This window comes from Pongo pygmaeus, chromosome 2 (genome assembly GCF_028885625.2).
Source record: "Pongo pygmaeus isolate AG05252 chromosome 2, NHGRI_mPonPyg2-v2.0_pri, whole genome shotgun sequence".
Taxonomy (NCBI): domain Eukaryota; kingdom Metazoa; phylum Chordata; class Mammalia; order Primates; family Hominidae; genus Pongo; species Pongo pygmaeus.
In genome coordinates, this window is record NC_085930.1 from 51,875,984 (window position 1) to 51,896,407 (window position 20,424).

Below are 20,424 nucleotides of genomic sequence, written 5' to 3' on the forward strand. Positions count from 1 at the left end.
GGTTTCTTTTTTATATTTATATGATTATTACATTTAAGTTATAAAATGGAAAAATAAATCTCCAAAACCAATAGCCCTTTGAAGCTACAAGCCATAGCCCAAGACCTATTTTACTCTAAACACAGTATCCAATGGTGTCATGCATTTTTAAATAAATAAGGTAGATAATTCATACAATTACATTCAACAAGCACTTCTTGAGCACCTATTATGTTCTAGGCACTGTTACACAAATGACTTTACTTCAGTGTGCTTAGATTCCCCTTTCCATTCCTAAGTATGGTGTCAAGTATATCCACTCTCCCTGTCTCACTTCGATCACAAGTATTTGAATTTGGATTTTAAGTTTCATTTCTAATTGTTTAATGCAGTTAAATCCCTACTAAAGGAATATCTGGCATCACACTACCAACCCTTGGCCTGCCTCAGTGATTTCAGGCTTTGCAAGGTCAAAGTAATATGTCTCATCAATCACCACCTCTGTACTGGCCTACTCCTGAAAGTAGACAGCCTACTGACTCTGAGGTGCATTCTTAAGGTTGATTGCAAAGGGGGAGGGCCAAATCTCAAAAACTGGGCTCCACTGGCCGACACCATCAAATACAAATTCTCCACTTGCTAAATATTCCTTCTGGTATCTTTCTCCCACTTTCCTTACTCCCTTCCTTTCTGGAACTCTGATTTGGCCTCCTTCTAACTCGCCTCTCTGCTGTAAGACCACTAGATGGTGCAGTTTTAGAACCCACTCCCACTGGATCTTCTCTCCTCTCTCTGGCTCTCCCGCCACAGATCACATGTCTAATTCAGCAAGAAAACACCTTGGGGCAGGAGTTTCCACTGCCAAGACAGCTATACCCAAAGGGGATGGCAATAGCAACAACCTCTGTTCAGGTTTGTGGTCCTCGTGCAGCTGGTTGTGTGTTCATCTGTTGACATTTGGAGGTGCGGTGGGGGATGTTAATCAGAGGAGCAGTACCTGAGAGAGGACCTCTTTCTCACACACTGCCGAGAACCTCCGAGAACAAGGAAGAGGGTAACACTCTGGGTGGCGATGCACAGAGTCCCGTGGCCTGGTCGCTCAGCAGGGTGAGGAGAAGCTCTAACTGCCAGAGCCTGAGAATCGCCTCTTCTGAGGACATGGCGTAGTCCCTGTGCTCGCCTGCGCGCTACAGGGTCAGCTGACTGCCGTCCCTCCACTTACAACAGCGGGACGGCCAATCACCCGAACGCGCGCAGAGACCCGAACAAAGCCCATGGGAATCATGGGGCGTTCCTGGAGGGTCGCCTAGACGACCCAGCCCAGCCCCACCCACAGTGCCTGGCAACCTAGACCAGTCAGGGACGCGGCAGGAAATGGAAGAGCCTCCGCAAGACGCTCTGGCTGAACCCTTGAAACATGAAAGCCCAGCCGCTCCCTCAAGTGCTGGCCACACTAATGACCAGGAAGAAGACGACCAGAAGAACCAGGCCGAAAGGAAGGCAGATAACCACACTGCTCACAGACTAGCTGACCAGACTGCCCTAAGAGTGCCTAGCCAGGCTGAATCCAACATATTTAGCCAAGCTACCAACGGAGTAGCTGAACAAAATGGGCATAGTACACCTGGTCAGGCTGGCCGCAGAGCTTCCAACCCTGCTGATGTTTCTGACCTTAGAGCAGATGATCAGGTTAACCAAACACCGTCTGAGCAGACTGAAGGCAAGGCATCTAGCCAAGCTAATAATCTACAGTATGAACAGAGTAATGGTCACGAAAGAACTGCTGAACAGATTGAGCGAAGATTACCTAGCCAGGCTGAGAGAAGAACTTCTGGGCAGATTGATGGTAGACTGTCTATGCCATCTGACCAGAGAGGTTCCAGACAGATTGACCACAGAACGTCAGGCCAGGCTGAGAGAAGAACTTCCGAGCAGATTGGTGGTACATTATCTACACAGTCTAACCGAAGAGCTTCTAAACAGACCGATCACAGAATGGCAGGCCAGTCTGAGAGAAGAGCTTCCGAGCAGACGGACCGCAGAATGTCTGGTGAGGCTGAGCGAAGAACTTCTGAGCAGATTACACACAGATTATCCAAACTATCTGAGAGAAGACCTTCTGTGGAGATTGACAGTGGGTCATCCGTACCATCTGACCGAAGTCCTTCTGTACAGATTGACAGTGGATCGTCTGTACCATCTGACCAAAGACCTTCCATACAGATTGACCGCAGAATGTCAGGGAAAGTTAGGAGAAGAACTTCTGAGAAGACTGACTACAGATTGGCTGGCCTGGCTGACCAAGGAACTTCTGAGCAGACTGACCTCAGATTGTATGGCCTCGTTGACCACAAAACATCTGTAAAGACTCACCACCAAGTGTATGGCCAAGCCACTGAACTAGCTGAACACCAGGCTATTGACCCAGCTCATAGTAATGCTGATCAACCTCCAGTTGACGATGCTGACTACAGTGAATCTGACCAGACTGACCACTTGGCAGACAGACAAGCTAATCATAAAGACCAGCTGTCTTACTATGAAACACGTGGCCAGTCTGAAGATAGAACATTTCCCAAGTTAGGCAACAGCAAAGAGGACAAAGAGGCTGACTACAGAGTACAACCCTGCAAATTTGAGGATAGCCAAGTAGACCTCAATTCCAAGCCTTCAGCTGAAATGGAAACTCAAAATGCAACCACTATCCCAGCCTACAACCCAGTTGATGCCAGATTCACCAGTAACTTCCAAGCAGAAGACCAAGCCCTTTTCCCAAGACTCCCCTCCATCTCATCCAAATTGAACTATATCAGCAGTCAAGAAAAAACTCAAGCCATAGTAACCAAATCTGTAAGTTAAATAGGTGTTTGATACCTACCTGGGAGATCAGAGATCTAGACGGGGCCTGGAGAGTAAAAATAGGGGTACAATGGAAGGGCGCATATCGCATCAAGGATAAAGAATAAACCCACATGTTGTGGTATGTGTGACCCATAATTTCAGGAAGGGCAAGAGAAGGATGGGAAATAAAAGAGAAGTATTGCCTTCTCTACTACTCAAAAGCCATTCAGGAAGGATTAATAAACCAGGATTCAGGAAACCTGCATTTTAAGTCCTGGTTCTGCAACTAACTCTGTGATATTAAGTCATTTTCCCTCTCTGGGCTTCTACCAGGAGAAGGGAATTTGGAGTTGATTAGACATCCCTGTAAAGGGAAAAGTACTTGAAGTTGATTGGCAATGCCTAAGGTACCTCCCAGGACATGAGGTGCATTATATTGCACCTGGAGACCTGGAGGATTATCCAAGTCTCTCTTAAAAATGTGTCTTTTCTCCAACTCCTGGTGTTAAGATCTCATCAACATCAGGTTTCACTGATAATGACAATCCCTAGGCCCTTCAGGCTTACTAAGGACTCTTTGGTGGGGGGATTTAAATTTCAGGATGAATTTTCAGAAATTGAGCAAGGAAAGGGTTATCGTATACGCAATCAAACTTATAGAAGGTTCCCTTCTATAGTTTATGAAGATCCTTATCAAGTTTCACTCCAATACATGGAAAAACACCACATTCTGCAAATATTCCAGGTAAACCTCTCAATTCCTCTCTTTAACTGTAAGTTTTTCAAGAGGTACAAGAAAGGGTGTATTCTGTAAAAAGGGATATATTCTAATTGAGAAGACAATAAGTGCATTAACATGTAGTTACCATAAGTAGTAAATGATAAACACCAAATAGATGATACCATCATATGAAGCCATTCAGAGGGATTAGAGATCAGGTAGGTTGGTTGATAGGGAAAAACTTGGCCAAGGGTTAAATAGCCGGTCTAGGAAGAAAGGACAAAATATTATCAATTGAAAAGAAGAGAAAAAGGCAATCCAGGCAGAAGTATTATACCATCGCGTGTTGCTTAATAACGAGGATATCTTCTGAGAGTTCTGAAACATGCATCATTAGGCAATTTTGTCACTGTGTAAACATCAGTGTACTTACACAAATCTAGATGATATAGCCTACCACACACTTAGGCTATATGGCATAGCCTATTGCTCCTAGGCCGCAAAACTGTATCGTACATTATTATAATGAATACTGTAGGCAATTGTAACACAATGGGAAGTATTTGTGTATCTAAACATAGAAAACATACAGTACAATTACCATACGAGAGATAAAAATGGCACACCTCTATGGAGTACTTAACTATGTATGGAGCTTGCAGGCCTGGAAGTTGCTCTGAGCGAGTCAGTGAGTGGTGAGTCAGTGTAAAGGCCTTGGATGTTACTGTACAATACTATAGACTTTAGAAACATTGTACAATTAGGCTACACTAAATTTTTTTAACATATTTTTCTTCAAAACCAAATTAACCTTAGCTTACTGTAGCTTTTTTACTTTATAAATTTTTAAATTTTTTTAATCTGACTTTTGTAATAATGCTTAGCTTAAAATACACATAGTACAGCTATACAAAAATGTTTTTCTTTACATTCTTATTCTGTAACCTTGGTTCTATTTTTTAATTTTTTTACTTTTATTTTTCTACTTTTTAAACATTTTTGATAAAAACTAAGACACAAATACACATATTAGCCTATGCCTTACAGGATCAGGATCATCAATATCACTGTCTTCCACCTTCACAACTTGTCCCACTGGAAGGTCTTCAGAGGCAATAACATGCATGGAGCTGTCATCTCCTGTGATAACAATGCCTTCTCCTGGAATACCCCCTGAAAAACCTCCCTGCTGTTTTACAGTTAACTTTTTTTAAATAGGTAGAGTACATTCTAAATAAATCACATAGCAAGTACATAAACCAGCAGCATAGTCATTTATTTTCAAGTATGATGTACTGTACATAACTTCATGTGCTATATTTTTATACGACTGGTAGCAAAGTAAGTTTGTTTACAGCAGCATCACCACAGACACGAGTAATGCTTTGCACTATGGCGTTATGACAGCTATGATTCCTATCACTAGACAATAGGAATTTTTCAGCTCCATTAAAATCTCGAAACACATCACTATATGGAACATGACTATACTTTCAAAAGATGACCAATCTCATGACCATCTAAGAATCCACATTCTCTAGAGGGGAAAAGAAATACTTTAAAATTGCTTCTAATTCTTCAAATTCTAAATCTCATTGACCTCAGGATGTGGTGCTGGAACTTGTGGTAAGAAAGGTGTAAAATATAAATGGCTTACCTCAAATGAAAACCTTTAAACTGAAAATTTTTTAATGTAAGGAAGTAGAGAATAGAGGAAAGAGCACAGATTTTGTCATCTGTTAGCCCAAGTCTCAAATCCTAACTTTGCACTTCTTATCTTTGTGATTTGGGAAAAATTACTTAACTTTTGTGAACCTAAGATTCCTCATATAAAATAAGGATAAGTGATGTCTACTTCATTAACCTTGGTCTATGCCTTTTCCTTTTTCAAATGTCTTTTTGTTGGAAGAGTACTAATGGCTGGGTTTCTGGCTTTAATTAAAGAACTACTAATTATAAAACTGAAGGATGAAACCTGTTGAGACTTCCATTGAGACAGTAGAGTTTTAATCATTTTATAATTTTCTTCACCTGTGAAGAAAAAATGCTTATGCACGCAACATTGTTATAGGAAAAAATGGTAATTAAATATGTGTTCAACAGAAATAGATATGAAATACGTAATGGAATGACGTTGGTGCCTTAAATAGACCTGATTATTTTCTCCTGAAATTTGCCTGATTGTTATGCCCTGCAAGTGAGAATTGTGTTTACTTTATTATAATTTTTTAATTTATTTAATAACGACAAAAGTATGGAAGTGAATCTAAAGTTTTATATATACTTTTTCATAATATTATAATACTGAACATCATTTTTGCCATTTAGAATCAAATGTCTCAGAAGGAAGTTTCTATGCAAAATTGTGCAGTGTTTTAAAATTTTTATTCAGAAGGTTTTTCTTGTACTGTTCTTCAAAGCAAATAATTTATGAATTTCTCAATCTAGCAAGACCACAATTCTCAAAACAAATATTTTCTTCCAAACTTTCTCCCTATCTCTGTGATCTTGGAAACTAGTAAAAATATCAATTGCTATTTATACTAAATTTTTATTTCTCTAAATTTTACCTTAATTTGCCTAATTTTATTAGTAATAATAAAGTAAGCTGTTACTTTGTAGAAATACACGAATTTCCTCAAAATACCATAGTGAGCCAGAAATAGTGGTGTGCACCTATAGTCCTAGCTACTCAGGATGCTGAGGCAGGAGGATTCCTTGAGCCCAGGAGTTTGAAGCTGTAGTGAGCTATGAACTATGATAGTACCACTGCATTCCATCTTGGGTGACAGAGTAAGAACCCATCTCTGAAAAAAACAAAAGCTATGGTATGTGTTAGGTTAGTGGGAAACATAGCATCAAATATAACCTGACCACATAACTTTTGCTCAGAACCATAATGTGATGCCTTATGCTCTCTCTCTCTCAGCAGATTACTGAAAACTTAGTCTATGAAAAGCCAGAGGACCCCCTGAATTTTATGCTGTGCCAGGTATAGAATTGGAGAAAAAGAACAACCTTTTTATTCTCTTTATTGTAAGATACAGCACACATACAGCAAAGTGCATAGAACAAAGTACGTACGACTCTGAATTCTTATGGAGTAAACATACCTGTAACTACCATTCAAGTTTTTAAAACATAAATAAAACATAACCAGCATCCCAGAAGCCCCCCTCCTTTCCCTCACAGTTACCTCCCACAAAAGGATTCTTTATGACCTTTATGACAATGACCTCCTCACTTTTCTTTATAATTTTATCACTAAACCTGAATCATGAAACACTTGTGTTTATATTTGTCAGCTTTTGAACTGTATATAAAGGGAATCATATCATATATAATCAATTGTATCTGGTTTCTTATGCTCAAAATTATGTCATTGGGATTGATCCATGCTGTTGTATGTGGCTATAGTTCATTCATTTTATTTGGCATGCGTGTCCAATCTTTTGGCTTCCCTGGGCCACTTTGGAAGACAAATTGGAGCCACACATAAAATATACTAACAATGATAGCTGATGAGAAAAAAAAAAACCTCATAATATTTTAAGAAACTTTATGAATTTGTGTTGGGCCTCATTCAAAGCTGTCCTGGACCACATGCAGCCCACAAACTGCAGGTTGGACAAGCCTGCTCGACAGTATTCATTGTGTAGGATACCAGAATTTGTCCTACTTTCAATGGGAATTCAGGTTGTTTCCAACTTGGAGTTATTACAAAAATTTTTGCTGTAAACCTTCTTGCACATGTCTTTTGGTAACACATTTCTCTTGAATGCATACCTTGAAGAGTAATTGCTGGATCGTAGGGTATGTGTTTCCTCAGCTTTAGTAGATTATTTCAAACAATTTCCCAAAGTGATTATACCAATTTATGTTCCCACCAGCGGTCTGTAAGAGTTCCAGTTGTTCCACATCCTTACCAATGCTTACTACTATGAGTGTTTTTAGCATCAGCCATTTTGATAGGTGAATAGTAATGTATCATTGCAGTTTCATTTTGCTTTTTCCTGATTACTAAGGCAGTTGCACATCTTTTCATTTGTTTATTGGCCATTTGGAAATACTTACTTTTCTATTGATTGTTTGTCTTTTTCCTAATCATTAGTAACAATTTTCCATATATTCTGGTTATGACTTCTTTGTTGATTATGCTTGTTGCAGGTGTCTTTCACTGTGTCTTCCCTTTATTTCTCTTAAATGTATCTTTGCATGAACAGAAATTATTAATTTTAATATAGTCAAATTTAACCATCTTTTGTTTTATGATTAGCATTTTCAGTGTCATATTTTAGAAGCTTCTCCTTAGCCCAAGCTCTTGACGGAGTCTGGCTGTGTCACTAAGGCTGGAGTGCAGTGGCAGGATCTTGGCTCACTCCAACCTCCACCGCCTGGGTTCAAGGGATTCTCTTGCCTCCCGAGTAGCTGGGACTACAGGCATGCGTCACCCCGCCCAGCTAAATTTTTTGTATTTTTAGTAGAGACAGGATTTCACCATGTTGGTCAGGCTGGTCTTGAACTCCTGACCTCAAATGATCCTCCCGCCTCGGCCTCCCAAAGTGCTGGGATTACAGGCATGAGCCATAGCACCCAATCGACCATAGTTTTCCATATTATCTCATGAAAGTTTCTTTGTGGTTGGTCTTTTTAAAGAGCAGGGGGTGGGGGTTAGTTTTGTTTGTTTGTTTGTTGCCTTTCACATTTATATCCACAATTGGTCTGGGAATTGATTTTGTGCAGGGTATAAGGTGGGGTCAAGTTTCATTTTCTTCTAGTCAGACATCCAGTTGACCAAGCGCCTTTTAGTAAAACAACTATATCTTCCATATTGCTCTACTTGAATTATATAGTATATTTGTCCATCTTTGCTTCAAAACAAGACTGTCTTAGTTAGTGTGCATTACAATGTCTTAATATCTAGTAGAGCAAGTCCTCTCACTTTATTCTTCTTTTAAAGCACCTTGGCTGTTCTCGGACCTGTGTATTTCCATATCAGTTTTTAGGCTGACTTGTCAAGTTATACAAACACACACATGTACATACACAAGCATGCACTAGTGGGATTTTTATTGGGATTGCGTTGAATCTGTAGATCAGTTTGGGGAAATCTGATAGCTTTAAAATGAGTATTTCCAATCGTTGATACTCTCCATTTATTTAGGTCTTCTAAAATTTCTCACAGTACAGTTATTGTTTGCATAAAAGTTTTACATCTCTTTTGATAAATTTATTCATGGATATTTCATATTTTATGCTATTATAAATAAAACACTTAAAATTTTAGTATCTAATTGCTTTTACAAAGTACAACTAAGCTTTTTGTCGATCTTATGTCCAGCAATCTTATTAAATTCAAATTACTAATTCCAATAATGTATATGTTTATTCTTTAGGTGTTTCTACAGATACATGTAAATAGTAACAGTTTTATTTTGACCCTTACAATCCTTTTCCTTTTTTCCTCTTTGTTTTATTGCATGTATTATATATCTTCTCTTTGACTCTTCAGATCCACCTTCCTGTCTTCTCTACCACAAAAATACTAACTTGGAATTACCAAATCACCAGGCTCTCATTCCTTCTGACTTCCAATTGGGTTAAGTCAATGGAAAACCCTGGAAGAAGATTATAAGGAGGAAACAAGGTGAAATCAGGTTTATTCTCCTGGCTTTCTCCCCTATGAGGTCACCTTGATCTGTCTGTCTTAAGCTGTCTCACGGCATCTTATTTTACATGACTAGTTTCTTCTGAATTCCAGCAATGTTCTCTCTTCTTGACCCTTCAACCCTAAAGTAAGTTCAACTGCTACTAGCTTTGGATTATAGTATCGTCCCATGTGACTTCCCCTGCTGAATTCTTTTAAAATAGCCCCTTTATAAATAAACTCTCATTGAATTCTATTATAAGTATGCCATCCATTTCTTGTTGGAATGCAGCATTCCAGTACATTGGTGAGGGATCTCCTGTTTAATTAATGCTGAATAGAAGCAGCTACAGTGGTGAAACTTATTTGCTTTTGTTCTTTTCTCATTGATAAATAATAGTTGCACATATTTTTAAGGTGCATGTGATATTTTCATACATATATACAATGTATAATGATCAAATCAGAATAATTGGAATATTTACTACCTAAAACATTTATCTTTTTTTTCTTTTGGGAATATTATAATTCTTCTCATCTAGCTGTTTTGAAATATACAATAAAATATTGTTAACTATAATTTTCTTACTGTACTAAATACCAGAACTTATTCCTTTTAACTGTATTTTGTACCCCATAACCTATTTCTCTAAATCTTCCCCTCCCCTTTTCCCTTCCTAGCCTCTGGTAACCATGAATCTACTCTGCCTCCATGAGATCCACTTTTTTAGATCTCATATGAGTGAAAACATGCAATATTTGTCTTTCTGTGCCTGGCTAATTTCACTTAACATAAAGACCTCCAGTTCCATCCATGTTGCTGCAAATAACAGGACTTCCTTCTTTTTATGTCTGCATAGTATTCCGTTATATATATGTGCCACATTTTCTTTATCCATTCATGTGTTGATAAACACTTAGGTTGATTCCTTACCTTGGAACTTTTGAATAGTGCTTTGAAACACGGGAGTGCGGTATCTCTTCAAAACAGATTTCCTTTCCTTTGGAAATATAGCCAGCAGTAGGATTGCTCAATTATATGGTAGGTCTATTTTTAGCTTTGTTTAGGAAACTTGATATATTTTTCATAATGGCTGTAATACTTTACATTCCCACCAACTGTGTGCAGTATTCCTGTTTCTTCATATCTTCACCAGCACTTGGTTTGTTTGGTGGTTTGTTTTTTTGTTTTAATTGTTGGTTTGTTTGTTTGTTGGTTGGTCTTTTTGATAATAGCCATTCTAACTGGGATGAGATGGCATCTCATTGTAGTTTTGATTTGCATTTCCCTGATGATTAGTGATGTTGAGCATTTTTCCATATACATCTTGACAATTTGTATATCTTATTTGGAAATATGTGTATTCAGATCTTTTTCTTATTTTAAAGTTGTGTTATTTTTTGCTGAGTTGTCTGAGTTCCTCTAGTTGTTAATCCCTTGTCAGATGAATAGTTTGCAAATATTTTTCCCACTTTGTAGGTTGTCTCTTAACTCATTTTGTTTGCTGTGCAGAGAAGCTTTTTTTAATGAGGCTAGATTACTTGAGATTACTTGATGTAATCTCATTTGTCTAGTTTTGCTTTTGTTGCCTGTACTTTTGAGGTCTTACCTGAAAATCTTCATTCAGATCAATGTCCTGTTGCATTTTTCCAATGTTTTCTTCTAGTATTTTTGAAGTTTCAGGTTTTACATTTAAGTCTGTAATCCATTTTGAGTTGATTTTTGTATATAGTGAAAGATAGGGATGCAGTTTTATTCTTCTGCATATGGACATCCTGTTTACCAAGCACCATTTATTAAAGAGTCTCTTCTTTCCTCCAAAATATGTTATTGGCATCTTTGTCAAAAATGAGTTGACTGTAAGTACATGGATATATTTCTGAGTTGTCCATTCTGTTCCGTTAGTCTATGTGTCTGTTTTTATGCCAGTACCATGCTGTTTTGGTTACTGTAGCTTTGTAGTATCATTTGAATTCATCTAGTGTGATACCTTCTAGTATTCTCTGATGGTTGTTTGTATTTCTGTGGGGTCAGTGGTGGTATCCCCCTTATCATTTCTGATTGTGTTTATTTGAATCTTCTCTCTTTTCTTCTTTATTACTCTAACTAGCACCCTATCTATTGATATTTTTTTAAACCAGCTCCTGAATTCATTGATTTTTTTTTGAAGGGTTTTTTGTGTCTCTATCTCCTTCAGTTTCACTCTGAGCTTGGTAATTTCTTGTCTTCTGCTAGCTCTGGGGTTTGTTTGCCTTAGTTCTCTAGTTCTTTCACTTGCGATGTTAGGGTGACAATTTGAGCCCTTTCTAGCTTTTCAATGTGCATTTAGGGCTATAAATTTCCCTCTTAAGACTGCTTTAGCTATGTTCCAGAGGTTCTGGTATGTTGTCTTTTTGTTCTCATTGGTTTCAAATAACTTCTTGATTTCTGCCTTAATTTCATTATTCACCCAAAAGTCATTCAGGAGCAGGTTGTTCAATTTCCATGTAGTTGTGTGGTTTTCAGTGGGTTTCCTAACCTTGAGACCTAATTTGATTGGACTGCAGTCTGAGAGACTGTTTGTTATGATTTCACATCTTCTACATTTGCTGAGAAGTGTTTTACTTCCAATTATGTGATCAATTTTAGAGTAAGTGCCGTGTGGCACCAAAAAAAATGTATATTCGGTTGTTTTGGGGTGGAGAGTTCTGTAGATATCTATCAGGTCCAGTTGGTCCAGAGCTGAGTTCTAGTCCTGAATATCTTTGTTAATTTTCTGTCTCAACAATCTGTCTAATACTGACAGTGGGGTATTAAAGTCTCCCACTATTGTTGTATGGGGATCTAAGTCTCTTTGCAGGTCTTTAAGAACTTGTTTTATGAATCTGGGTGCTCCCGTATTGAGTGCATATGTATTTAGAAGAGTTAGCTCTTCTTGCTGAATCAAACCCTTACCATTTTGTAATGCCCTTCCTTGTCTTTTTTGTCCTTTGTTGGTTTAAAGTCTATTTGATCAGAAACTAGGATTGCAACCCCTGCTTTTTTCTGCTTTCCATTTGTTTTGTAAATTTTCCTGTATCTCTTAATTTTGAGCCTGTGTCTGTCTTTGCATGTGAGATGTCTCTTGAGTTCAGCACACCAATAGGTCTTGTCTTTTTATCCAGCTTGCCATTCTGTGTCTTTTAATGGGGCATTTAGCCCATTTACATTTAAGGCTAATATTGTTGTGTGTGAATTTGGTCCTGTCATCATCATGCTGGCTGGTTAATTTTAAAGACTTGTTAACGTAGTTGTTTCATAGTGTCGTTGGTCTGTGTACTTTGGGGTATTTTTATAGTGGCTGGTAATGGTTTTTCCAAGTTTGTGCTGAGAGGTCTACTGCTAGCCTGATTGGGTTCCCCTTGTAGGTTCCTGACCTCTCTCTCTGGCTGCCTTTAAGATTTTTTTCTTTTATGTTCATCTTGGTAAATCTGATGACTATGTGCCTTGGGGATGCTTGTCTTGTATGGTATCTCACAGGGGTTCTCTATTTTTCTTAAATTTGTATGTCCACCTCTATGGTGAGATTGGGGAAATTTTTGTGAACTATATCCTCACTCTGTTTTCCAAGTTGTTTATTCTCTCTCCTTTTCTCTCAGTAATACCAGCGAGTCATAGATTTGGTCCCTTCACAATCCCACATTTTTTTTGGAGGTTTTATTCATTTTTTAAATTTAAAAAAAAAATTTTGTCTGACTGAATTGATTTGAAAAACTGGTCTTCCAGCTCTGATATTCTTTCCTCACCTTGGTCAATTCTGCTGTTAATGATTCTAACTGTATTAGTCATTCTTGAAGTGAATTCTTCAATTCCATAAATTCAGTTTGGTTCTTTCTTAAAATGGTTATTTCATCTTTCAGTTCCTAAAATGGATCATTTTAGTGGATTCCTTGGGTTGGGTTTCAACTTTCTGCTGGATCTCAATGATCTTTCTTTCCATCCAGATTCTGAATTCTGTCATTTCAATCTGGTTTAAAACCATTGCTGGGGGACTAGTCTGTTAATTTGGAGGTAAAGGGTCATTTTGGCTTTTGGAATTACCAGAGATTTTGCATTGATTCTTTCTCATGTGTGAGGGCTAGTGTTTCTTTAACTGTGATGGAAGTTGAGTATACTCAGTTGGCTTCATTTCTGCTTGCTTTCAGAGGTCCAAAGCTCTGTGCAGAATTTTTGTGGCTGGGTTTTTACTTTAGGTTTCACAGATGCTGTATACTGGCAACATATTTTTAGTGTTATAATTTGGGCTGAAATCCAGTAGACGGTGCTTAAGAGTAGTAGCCAGCAGATAGGCTCTTAGCCCTCTGCTTTTTTGTATTTTGACACATTCACAGTAGTGCTGTGCAGTAGAGGAGAGAGAGATGACCACTCCCCTTCAACTAGGTTCACTCCTGGGCTTTGGGGGAGCCACCACCAATCACTAGCTCTGTACCTGCCTTTCCTTTGTTAGGTGTTCTAGGCTGCAGGGCTCCCTCAGGCAGGGGCCACAGCTGGCAGTCAGGCCATACCCTTCCCTAACTGGCCCTGTGGAGGGAGGCACACCCGCTCCCCAACCAGCCTGAGAACCTGGGCATCTCACCCGTTTCATTGTTCTGAGAGTGGGAGCTTCCCCGTTGCTTGGGAGCTGCACAAATCAGTAAGTCCCACCTAGCTAGGAACAGCAGGGGTGAATGAAGTCACCCAGTCCATTATCCAGGCATATCCTGGTGGAACACAGAGATGTGCCCACCCACAGAGTTCAGGCAGAGGTGTGGCCACTGTGTGGAAGCCCCAGCCAGGGAGTCTTTTATGTCTAGGAGCAGCGGTTGGGTGAAGTAATCTGGCCCACCATCCAGGTGCTTCCTGGGAAAGCAAGTAGCTGCACCTGCCCACAGAGTTTAGGCAAAGGCAGGTCTTCTCTGCTGGAAGCCCCATCCAGCATGTCACACTTGCCTAGGAGCAGCAGGAGTGGGTAGAGTAACCTCATCTGCTGTTTGGGTGCTTCCTGGAGAAAAAGCAGGAACTGTGTCTCCTGCCAGAGTTCAGGCAGCTGTGGGACCACTGTGCTGGAAGCTGACACTGAGCCTTATCTGGTGAGGGGGAGTGGAGCAATCTGACTGCTCTCTGGCATCATGACTGTGGCCTTTATTGGGGCTATGGCAGCTTGCAGCAGGCTGCTCCAGCACCCAAGGCCTGTGGGTGTCCCTGTGGACTTTAATGTTGCTTCTGCAGAAACTCTAGATGGCTGTCAGTATCAGTCTAGAGGCCCTGTGGGAGTCATGGGTGTTCTTCCATTCCTAGGATTGCATAAGTCCCTGTGGGTAGTGTGGATCCCCTGGGGGTTCTCACCCTTCCCCCTTATTGGGGAGCTTCTCTTGCCTCCAGGCCAGTCCCAGGTGACTGGCTGCTCAGCTTTGCTCTTCTCTGTTTTCTATGTCCTCTCACTCCCTTGATGGGTCCCCATGTGGTTTCTTCAGTTTCTTTTTTTTTACTTTCTGTCTTCTATTTCCTATATTTTCCTTCATTTCCAGTGTATTTTCCTTTACTTGATTGAGCATACTTAGTTATTACAGCTGCTTTAAAGTGCTTGTCTAGGGCCAAGTGCAGTGGCTCATGCCTATAATCCCAGAACTTTGGGAGGCCAAGGTGGGCAGATCACTTGAGGCCAGGAGTTCAAAGTCAGCCTGGCCAACATGGTAAAACCCTGTCTCTACTAAAAATACAAAAAATTAGCCAGCCGTGGTGGCAGGCACCTGTAGTCCCAGCTACTCAGGAGGCTGAGGCAAGAGAATGGTGTGAACCTGGGAGGCAGAGCTTGCAGTGAGCCGAGATTGCGCCACTGCACTCCATCCTGGGTGACAGAGAGAGATTCCGTCTCAAAAAAAAAAAAAAAAATTAGCAGAGTGTGGTGGCACGTACCTGTAATCCCAGCTACTTGGGAGGCTGAGGCACTAGAATCACTTGAACCCAGGAGGTGGAGGTTGCAGTGAGCCAAGATTGCACCACTGCACTCTGGCCTGGGTGACAAAGTGAGACTCTGTCTCAAAAATAAAGGGCTTGTCTAGTAACCCCAATACCAGATCATCTTGGAGTTGGCATCTATTGATTGTCTTTTTCATTTAAAGTGAATTTCTATGTTTTCTATAAGTAGAATAATTTTAGACAACCTGGGATATCGTTAATATTATATTGTGCAGACTGAGATTAGCTATAGTCTTCTGATAAATGTTGATTTTTTTAACATGGCAGTTAACATGGTTAGATTCGAAGTGTAAGTTCTTTCTTGCCTCATGTGATTAACAGGTCATCGCTCAGATCAATTCACATTACTTTGAATTTGTCCTATGAGTACATGTTCTAGGGGTCAGCCTGAAGTTCATACACAATATTGGAGAATCTTTTTCCCCTTTCAGAATTCTCCCTCACTCTTCAGAATCTGGTCATATTTGGCCAGGCTACTTGCCCTGATTCTTCCATACAGAAAGACAGCAGAATTTCTTATCAGAGTTTTAGGCATTCTTGCACTGCCACAGCTGTCTATGACCGTGATTACTATTGGGTCAAAGTTGAAGAAATGAAGAACTCATTTTGGTCACTTGGTCCAAGTTTAGACTTTCCTTTAAAATTTATCTGTCTTTGTTTAGGCTCCAGAGCCTTCAGGAAGTTATATTTTGGTTTGGTTTCATTTTTGCGTTGGTTTGTTTGTAGTGGGTGAGGTGGGTGTTTTATTTTGTCCATTGTATACAGCTGTTACCTGCAGGAGTCATTTATAAAAGTGCCTTTTCCTGTATTTAGGAAGCAGAACCTCCTTGTTAAAAAATAATATTTGCATTTAAAGCTTTATCACATAAATTTAAATATATAGTATTTTCATTTAATTTAGTTCTAGATAGTTTCTAATATGTATTATAATTTCTTCTTCAACTTATGGGTTTGGGGACATTATATTATTTGTACAAATTATTAGATATTGGATTTTGTAGTTATCTTTTGGTTTCTAAGTCAATTGCACTTTGCTCATAGAACATACTTCGTATAACTTCAAATCTTTGAAATGTGTTTACTTGCTTTATGATACAGCATATGGTTAATAGTTGTGAATAAATTTTTTGTAGTTTAAAAGAAAGGTTTATTCTGCAATCATTGGCAAGTGTTCTGAATGTATCCATTGGGTCAGGCTTACTAAACATGTTGTTCAAGTCTTCTAATATGATTGTGAATTTGTCTATCTCCCTATAGTTCAGTCAGTTTTTGCTGTGTATATGTGCTTGGGGTTATGTTATTAAGTGCATATGAATTTAGAATTCTTATTTATTTCTGGTAAATTGAACTATTTGTTATAAAGAGCTATATCACATACTCTGACTACTTGGTTCAACATTATTGTGGCTATACCAGATTTATTTTTGTTAACATGTAAATGGTACTATATTTTTCTATCCTTATTACTTTTAATTTTCCCCTGTTCTTAGGTTTCAGATATGTTTTTTATAAATAGCATATAGTTGAGTTTTTGCTTTTTTATCATTAGTATTCAAATCTGGCAAGTTTTTAACCATTTACAATTAATACAATTAAAGATATATTTGAGGTTAAATCTCTTGTTTTGCTATGTGCTATTTGTCCTACTTGTTATGTTTCTTTTTCTTTACTTTTTGCCTTCTTTTATCATTCCATTTTTCCCTCTGTTGGCTTAGAAGCTATCTACTTTTATTTTTTGTTGTTTCTTATTGGGGAAATTTTTTAAATTAGTGAACTTTATTTTTTAGAGCAGTTTTAAATTTATAGAAAAATTGGGCAGAAAGAATAGTTTCCATATATCTCCTTATCCTTCCCTCATCTCCCACCACTAATTTCTCCTATTATTAACATTTTGCATTAGTGTGGTACACCTGTTACAAATTGGTGAACCAGTATTGATATATTATTATTAACTAAAGACCATAGTTTACATTAGGGTTCTTTCTTTGTGTTGTACATTCTGTGGGTTTTGGACATATATATATGACATGGATCTACTGTTACAGTCTTATACAGAATGTGATCACTGCTCTAATAATCCTCACAATATTTTATAATGGTTCCCACAGAGATTGTAACATATGTCCTTGACGTATCAAAGTACAAATTATTTGCACCATCTCAATATAAGGATTTCTGTATTTTGAATCTCTACATATTTTAGCCTCACAAAATATGGTAATTCCAAGTAAACCAAAATTGCTAGTGGAAAAAAATTGTTTTTCATTCTCCCTAGGTGCAGGAAATGATGAAAAAGAGAGACAAAATGTGAAATCTACAAAGAACGAGCCTCTCTTCAGTATTGTTTACAATCATGTGTCAATACTATGTTCTGTTTTCCATCTGAAAAAAAATGGTTTTGAATAGACATTAGTGGTGACTCTACCTGAATGCATTCTTAATTTTTAAAGTAAAAAATCTATAGAATATCTATGTAAAATTTACATAACAATTACAGATATCTCTGGATAATCATACAAAAATATACACATTATACTTATGCATGCACTGATATTTCAATACTCATTCCCCTAAATCTCTGAATGATAAGTCCACAAATCACAACTAACAATTTATATGTACTTCTTTAAAGCATATAAATCTGTCTCCAAGCTATTTACAAAATATCTAATCAGAAAATGTGTGAAAAAGAATTTATAACAGCATTTTTTTCTTAATGAAAGATTATTGTTGTAATATCTCTTTTTTATTTTTGCTGTTTCTTCTTTAACCTTGTTTGTTATATTCTGCCATTAGTGGATGTGATTCTAATCTTTTCCTATGGATAGCTCACTTCTGATTTGTAACCTACAGCAAAACTCAAACATGTTATACTGCTCCGTACACACCTGTGGGTGAGGCAGAACATCACTTTCTCATTACCTTTTCCCTTAAAGAGTATCTGCATCATGTGGAATGTATAACCAGTTCAACTGGTATTTTAATGCAAAAAGCCTTAACTAGGTCTGTCTGGTATGAGTGTGTCTGCCTAAAGATCATAACTGAGATAATCATCTGATACTACTTTTGTGATATGAACCCTCCATTTAATTTCTATTTGAACATTACAGGAGACTTGATTTTTTACAATGTTTAGTTGATGAATTGGTATTGTTATATGGTTGAATTACAATAAATTAAGCTTCTGCTTGAACAATCACACACAAACTCTATTTTTTTATATCTTTCATTTCTTATAATTACATAAAAATCACTTTATAATTTCAAAGTTTACTTGGTTTTTTTTTTCAGTTGTCCACAAAATGTACATGTGCTCAAACTCAATAAATTGTTCTCATTCAAACAGATAAGGAGCTGTGTTGACTGTGGGCTGGCAAAACTAGGTGAAAGCTGATAAACTTGCAGTAAACCTGTGGGAAAAGTTTGAGTTACACAACTAAGGTCATACCTATTAGTTGGGTGAATAAAATAATCCAAAGATAAATGGACCAATAATATTTTAGTGACAAAAACTCAAATGTTATCAACAACAAATGAAATTAATGATTAAGTTTAGTTCGCTGGTTTTCAATCCTAAGACCAGACAGTTTTGCCATGTTTCTTAAAGCAGAACATTTGAGACCCAACCACACCAGCCACTTCAGCCTTTCTTGTTGGCCTTCTGGGATGCCTTTCACAACTGTCATTTTTGACCTTTCAGAATGAGGCAATGGATAAGAGGGATGGGCTTGGTATGGTACAGCGAACCTGTCCGAAGATGTTTGTCTAAGAAGAAAAGGGAGAAAATGAAGATCAAGCTTCATATGCAATGACTCAGGCTGTCTACCGAAAGAGCTATCTAATATGGAAGCAAGCAAAAGAGAAAGAGGCATCTCAGAACTGGCGCTTTTGGAGTAAAACTGAAACAGGACATGGATGGCTATGTCGAATATAAAAGGAAAATAAATGTTTCAATGTCAGAGTAACTGGAGATCAAAATACATGACCTCCCTTGAAGGAATCCTTTAAAGAAGCTTATGCAAAACAGGCTTTTTATACAGCTATGAAGTATGAGCGTCTCAAGTGTTGTTAGAGATGTTTATAAAACACTTAGAACAGTAATGGACATTGTTAGTCCTGATTATTTTAGTAATGTTATCAATGGTAGTAATACTGGACTTTACCTGAGCAATTCTGATTACCCTCCCTCAAATCATTCCCCAGCCACCCTGATTTCCTCACAGTAATAGCAAAGCTACTAGAGCAGTTTTCCTTCATATTTCTCCTCCCTTCTTCCGTTTAAAGAATAAATATGACACCATTAGTCATTAGAAAAATGTAAATCAAAACGACAATGAGATATCACCTTACACTCACTATAATCAATAAGACAATAAGTTTCAGTGAGGATGTAAGGAAATTAGAACCCTCATAACGCTGCTAGTGAAATGTAAAATGGTGCAGCCACTTTGGAAAACAGTTTGGCAGTTCTTCAAAAAGTGAAATATTGTGTTATTAAATGACAGTAATTCTACCCCTAGGTTGATAGGGTTTGACTGTGTCCCCGCTCAAATGTCATCTTGAGTTGCAGCTCCCATAATCCCAATGTATCACAGGAGGGACCGGTGGAAGGTGATTGAATCATGGGGGCAGGATTTTCCCATGCCGTTCTCATGATAGTGAATGAGTTTTCATGAGATATGATGGTTTTATAAAGGGCAGTTCCCCTGCACATGCTCTCTTGCCTGCAACCATGTAAGACATGCCTTTGCTCCTCCTTCTCTTTCTGCCATGATTGTGAGACTTTCCCGGCCATGTGGAATTGTGAGTCCATTAAATTTCTTTTTCTTTATAAATTACCCCGTCTCATGTATTTCTTCACAGCAGTATGAAAATTGACTAATACATAGGTATATACCCAAGAGGATTGAAAACGTATGTCCACAAAAAATCTTGTTCACAAATGCTCATAGCAGCATTCATAATAACCAAAAAATAGAAACAATCCAAATATCCATCAACTGATTAATGGATTTTTTAATATAGTCTATACATACAATGGAATATTATTTAGCCTTAAAAAAGAAGTAAATCTTGTCAATTGCTACATCATAGGTGAACCTGGAGGACATTATGCTAAATGAAATAAACCAGTCACAAAAAGCAAATATTATATGATTCTACTTATATGAGGTATCTAAAGTAGTCAAATTGACAGAAACAGAAAGTAGAAAGCTGATTACCAGGGACGAAGAGGAGGGCAAATAGGGAGCAATTTAA

At 38.1% G+C, this 20,424-nt stretch overlaps 2 protein-coding genes across 31 annotated transcripts in view; one reads left to right on the forward strand and one right to left on the reverse strand.

Moving 5' to 3' along the window:
- Positions 1-1,245, reverse strand: part of IGSF11 (immunoglobulin superfamily member 11) — a 301,378-nt gene extending 300,133 nt beyond the window's left edge. For 6 of the 12 annotated variants that reach the window (XR_008501404.1, XR_008501408.1, XM_054480096.2 and 3 more), the window contains exon 1: positions 977-1,220. The gene's annotated coding sequence lies outside the window, so the exon portion shown is untranslated. Of the gene's footprint in view, positions 1-881 lie in introns of all 12 variants that reach the window. The other 6 variants (XR_008501407.1, XM_054480104.2, XR_008501405.1 and 3 more) reach the window with 5 other exon arrangements.
- TEX55 (testis expressed 55) lies at positions 1,106-19,997 on the forward strand. Of its 19 annotated transcripts, none has more exons than XM_054480077.1 (4): positions 1,299-2,829; positions 3,422-3,565; positions 6,471-6,533; positions 17,441-19,997. In XM_054480077.1, the coding sequence occupies exons 1-4, from the start codon at positions 1,354-1,356 to the stop codon at positions 17,474-17,476; spliced, it is 1,719 nt and encodes a 572-aa protein (XP_054336052.1). In that variant the 5' UTR covers positions 1,299-1,353; the 3' UTR covers positions 17,477-19,997. The 19 variants fall into 19 exon arrangements, with proteins under 19 accessions (XP_054336060.1, XP_054336067.1, XP_054336052.1 ...); XM_054480075.1 differs by having other exon boundaries at positions 18,866-19,264; XM_054480078.1 differs by having other exon boundaries at positions 6,474-6,533; positions 17,441-18,505.
- The last annotated feature ends 427 nt before the right edge of the window (positions 19,998-20,424 follow it).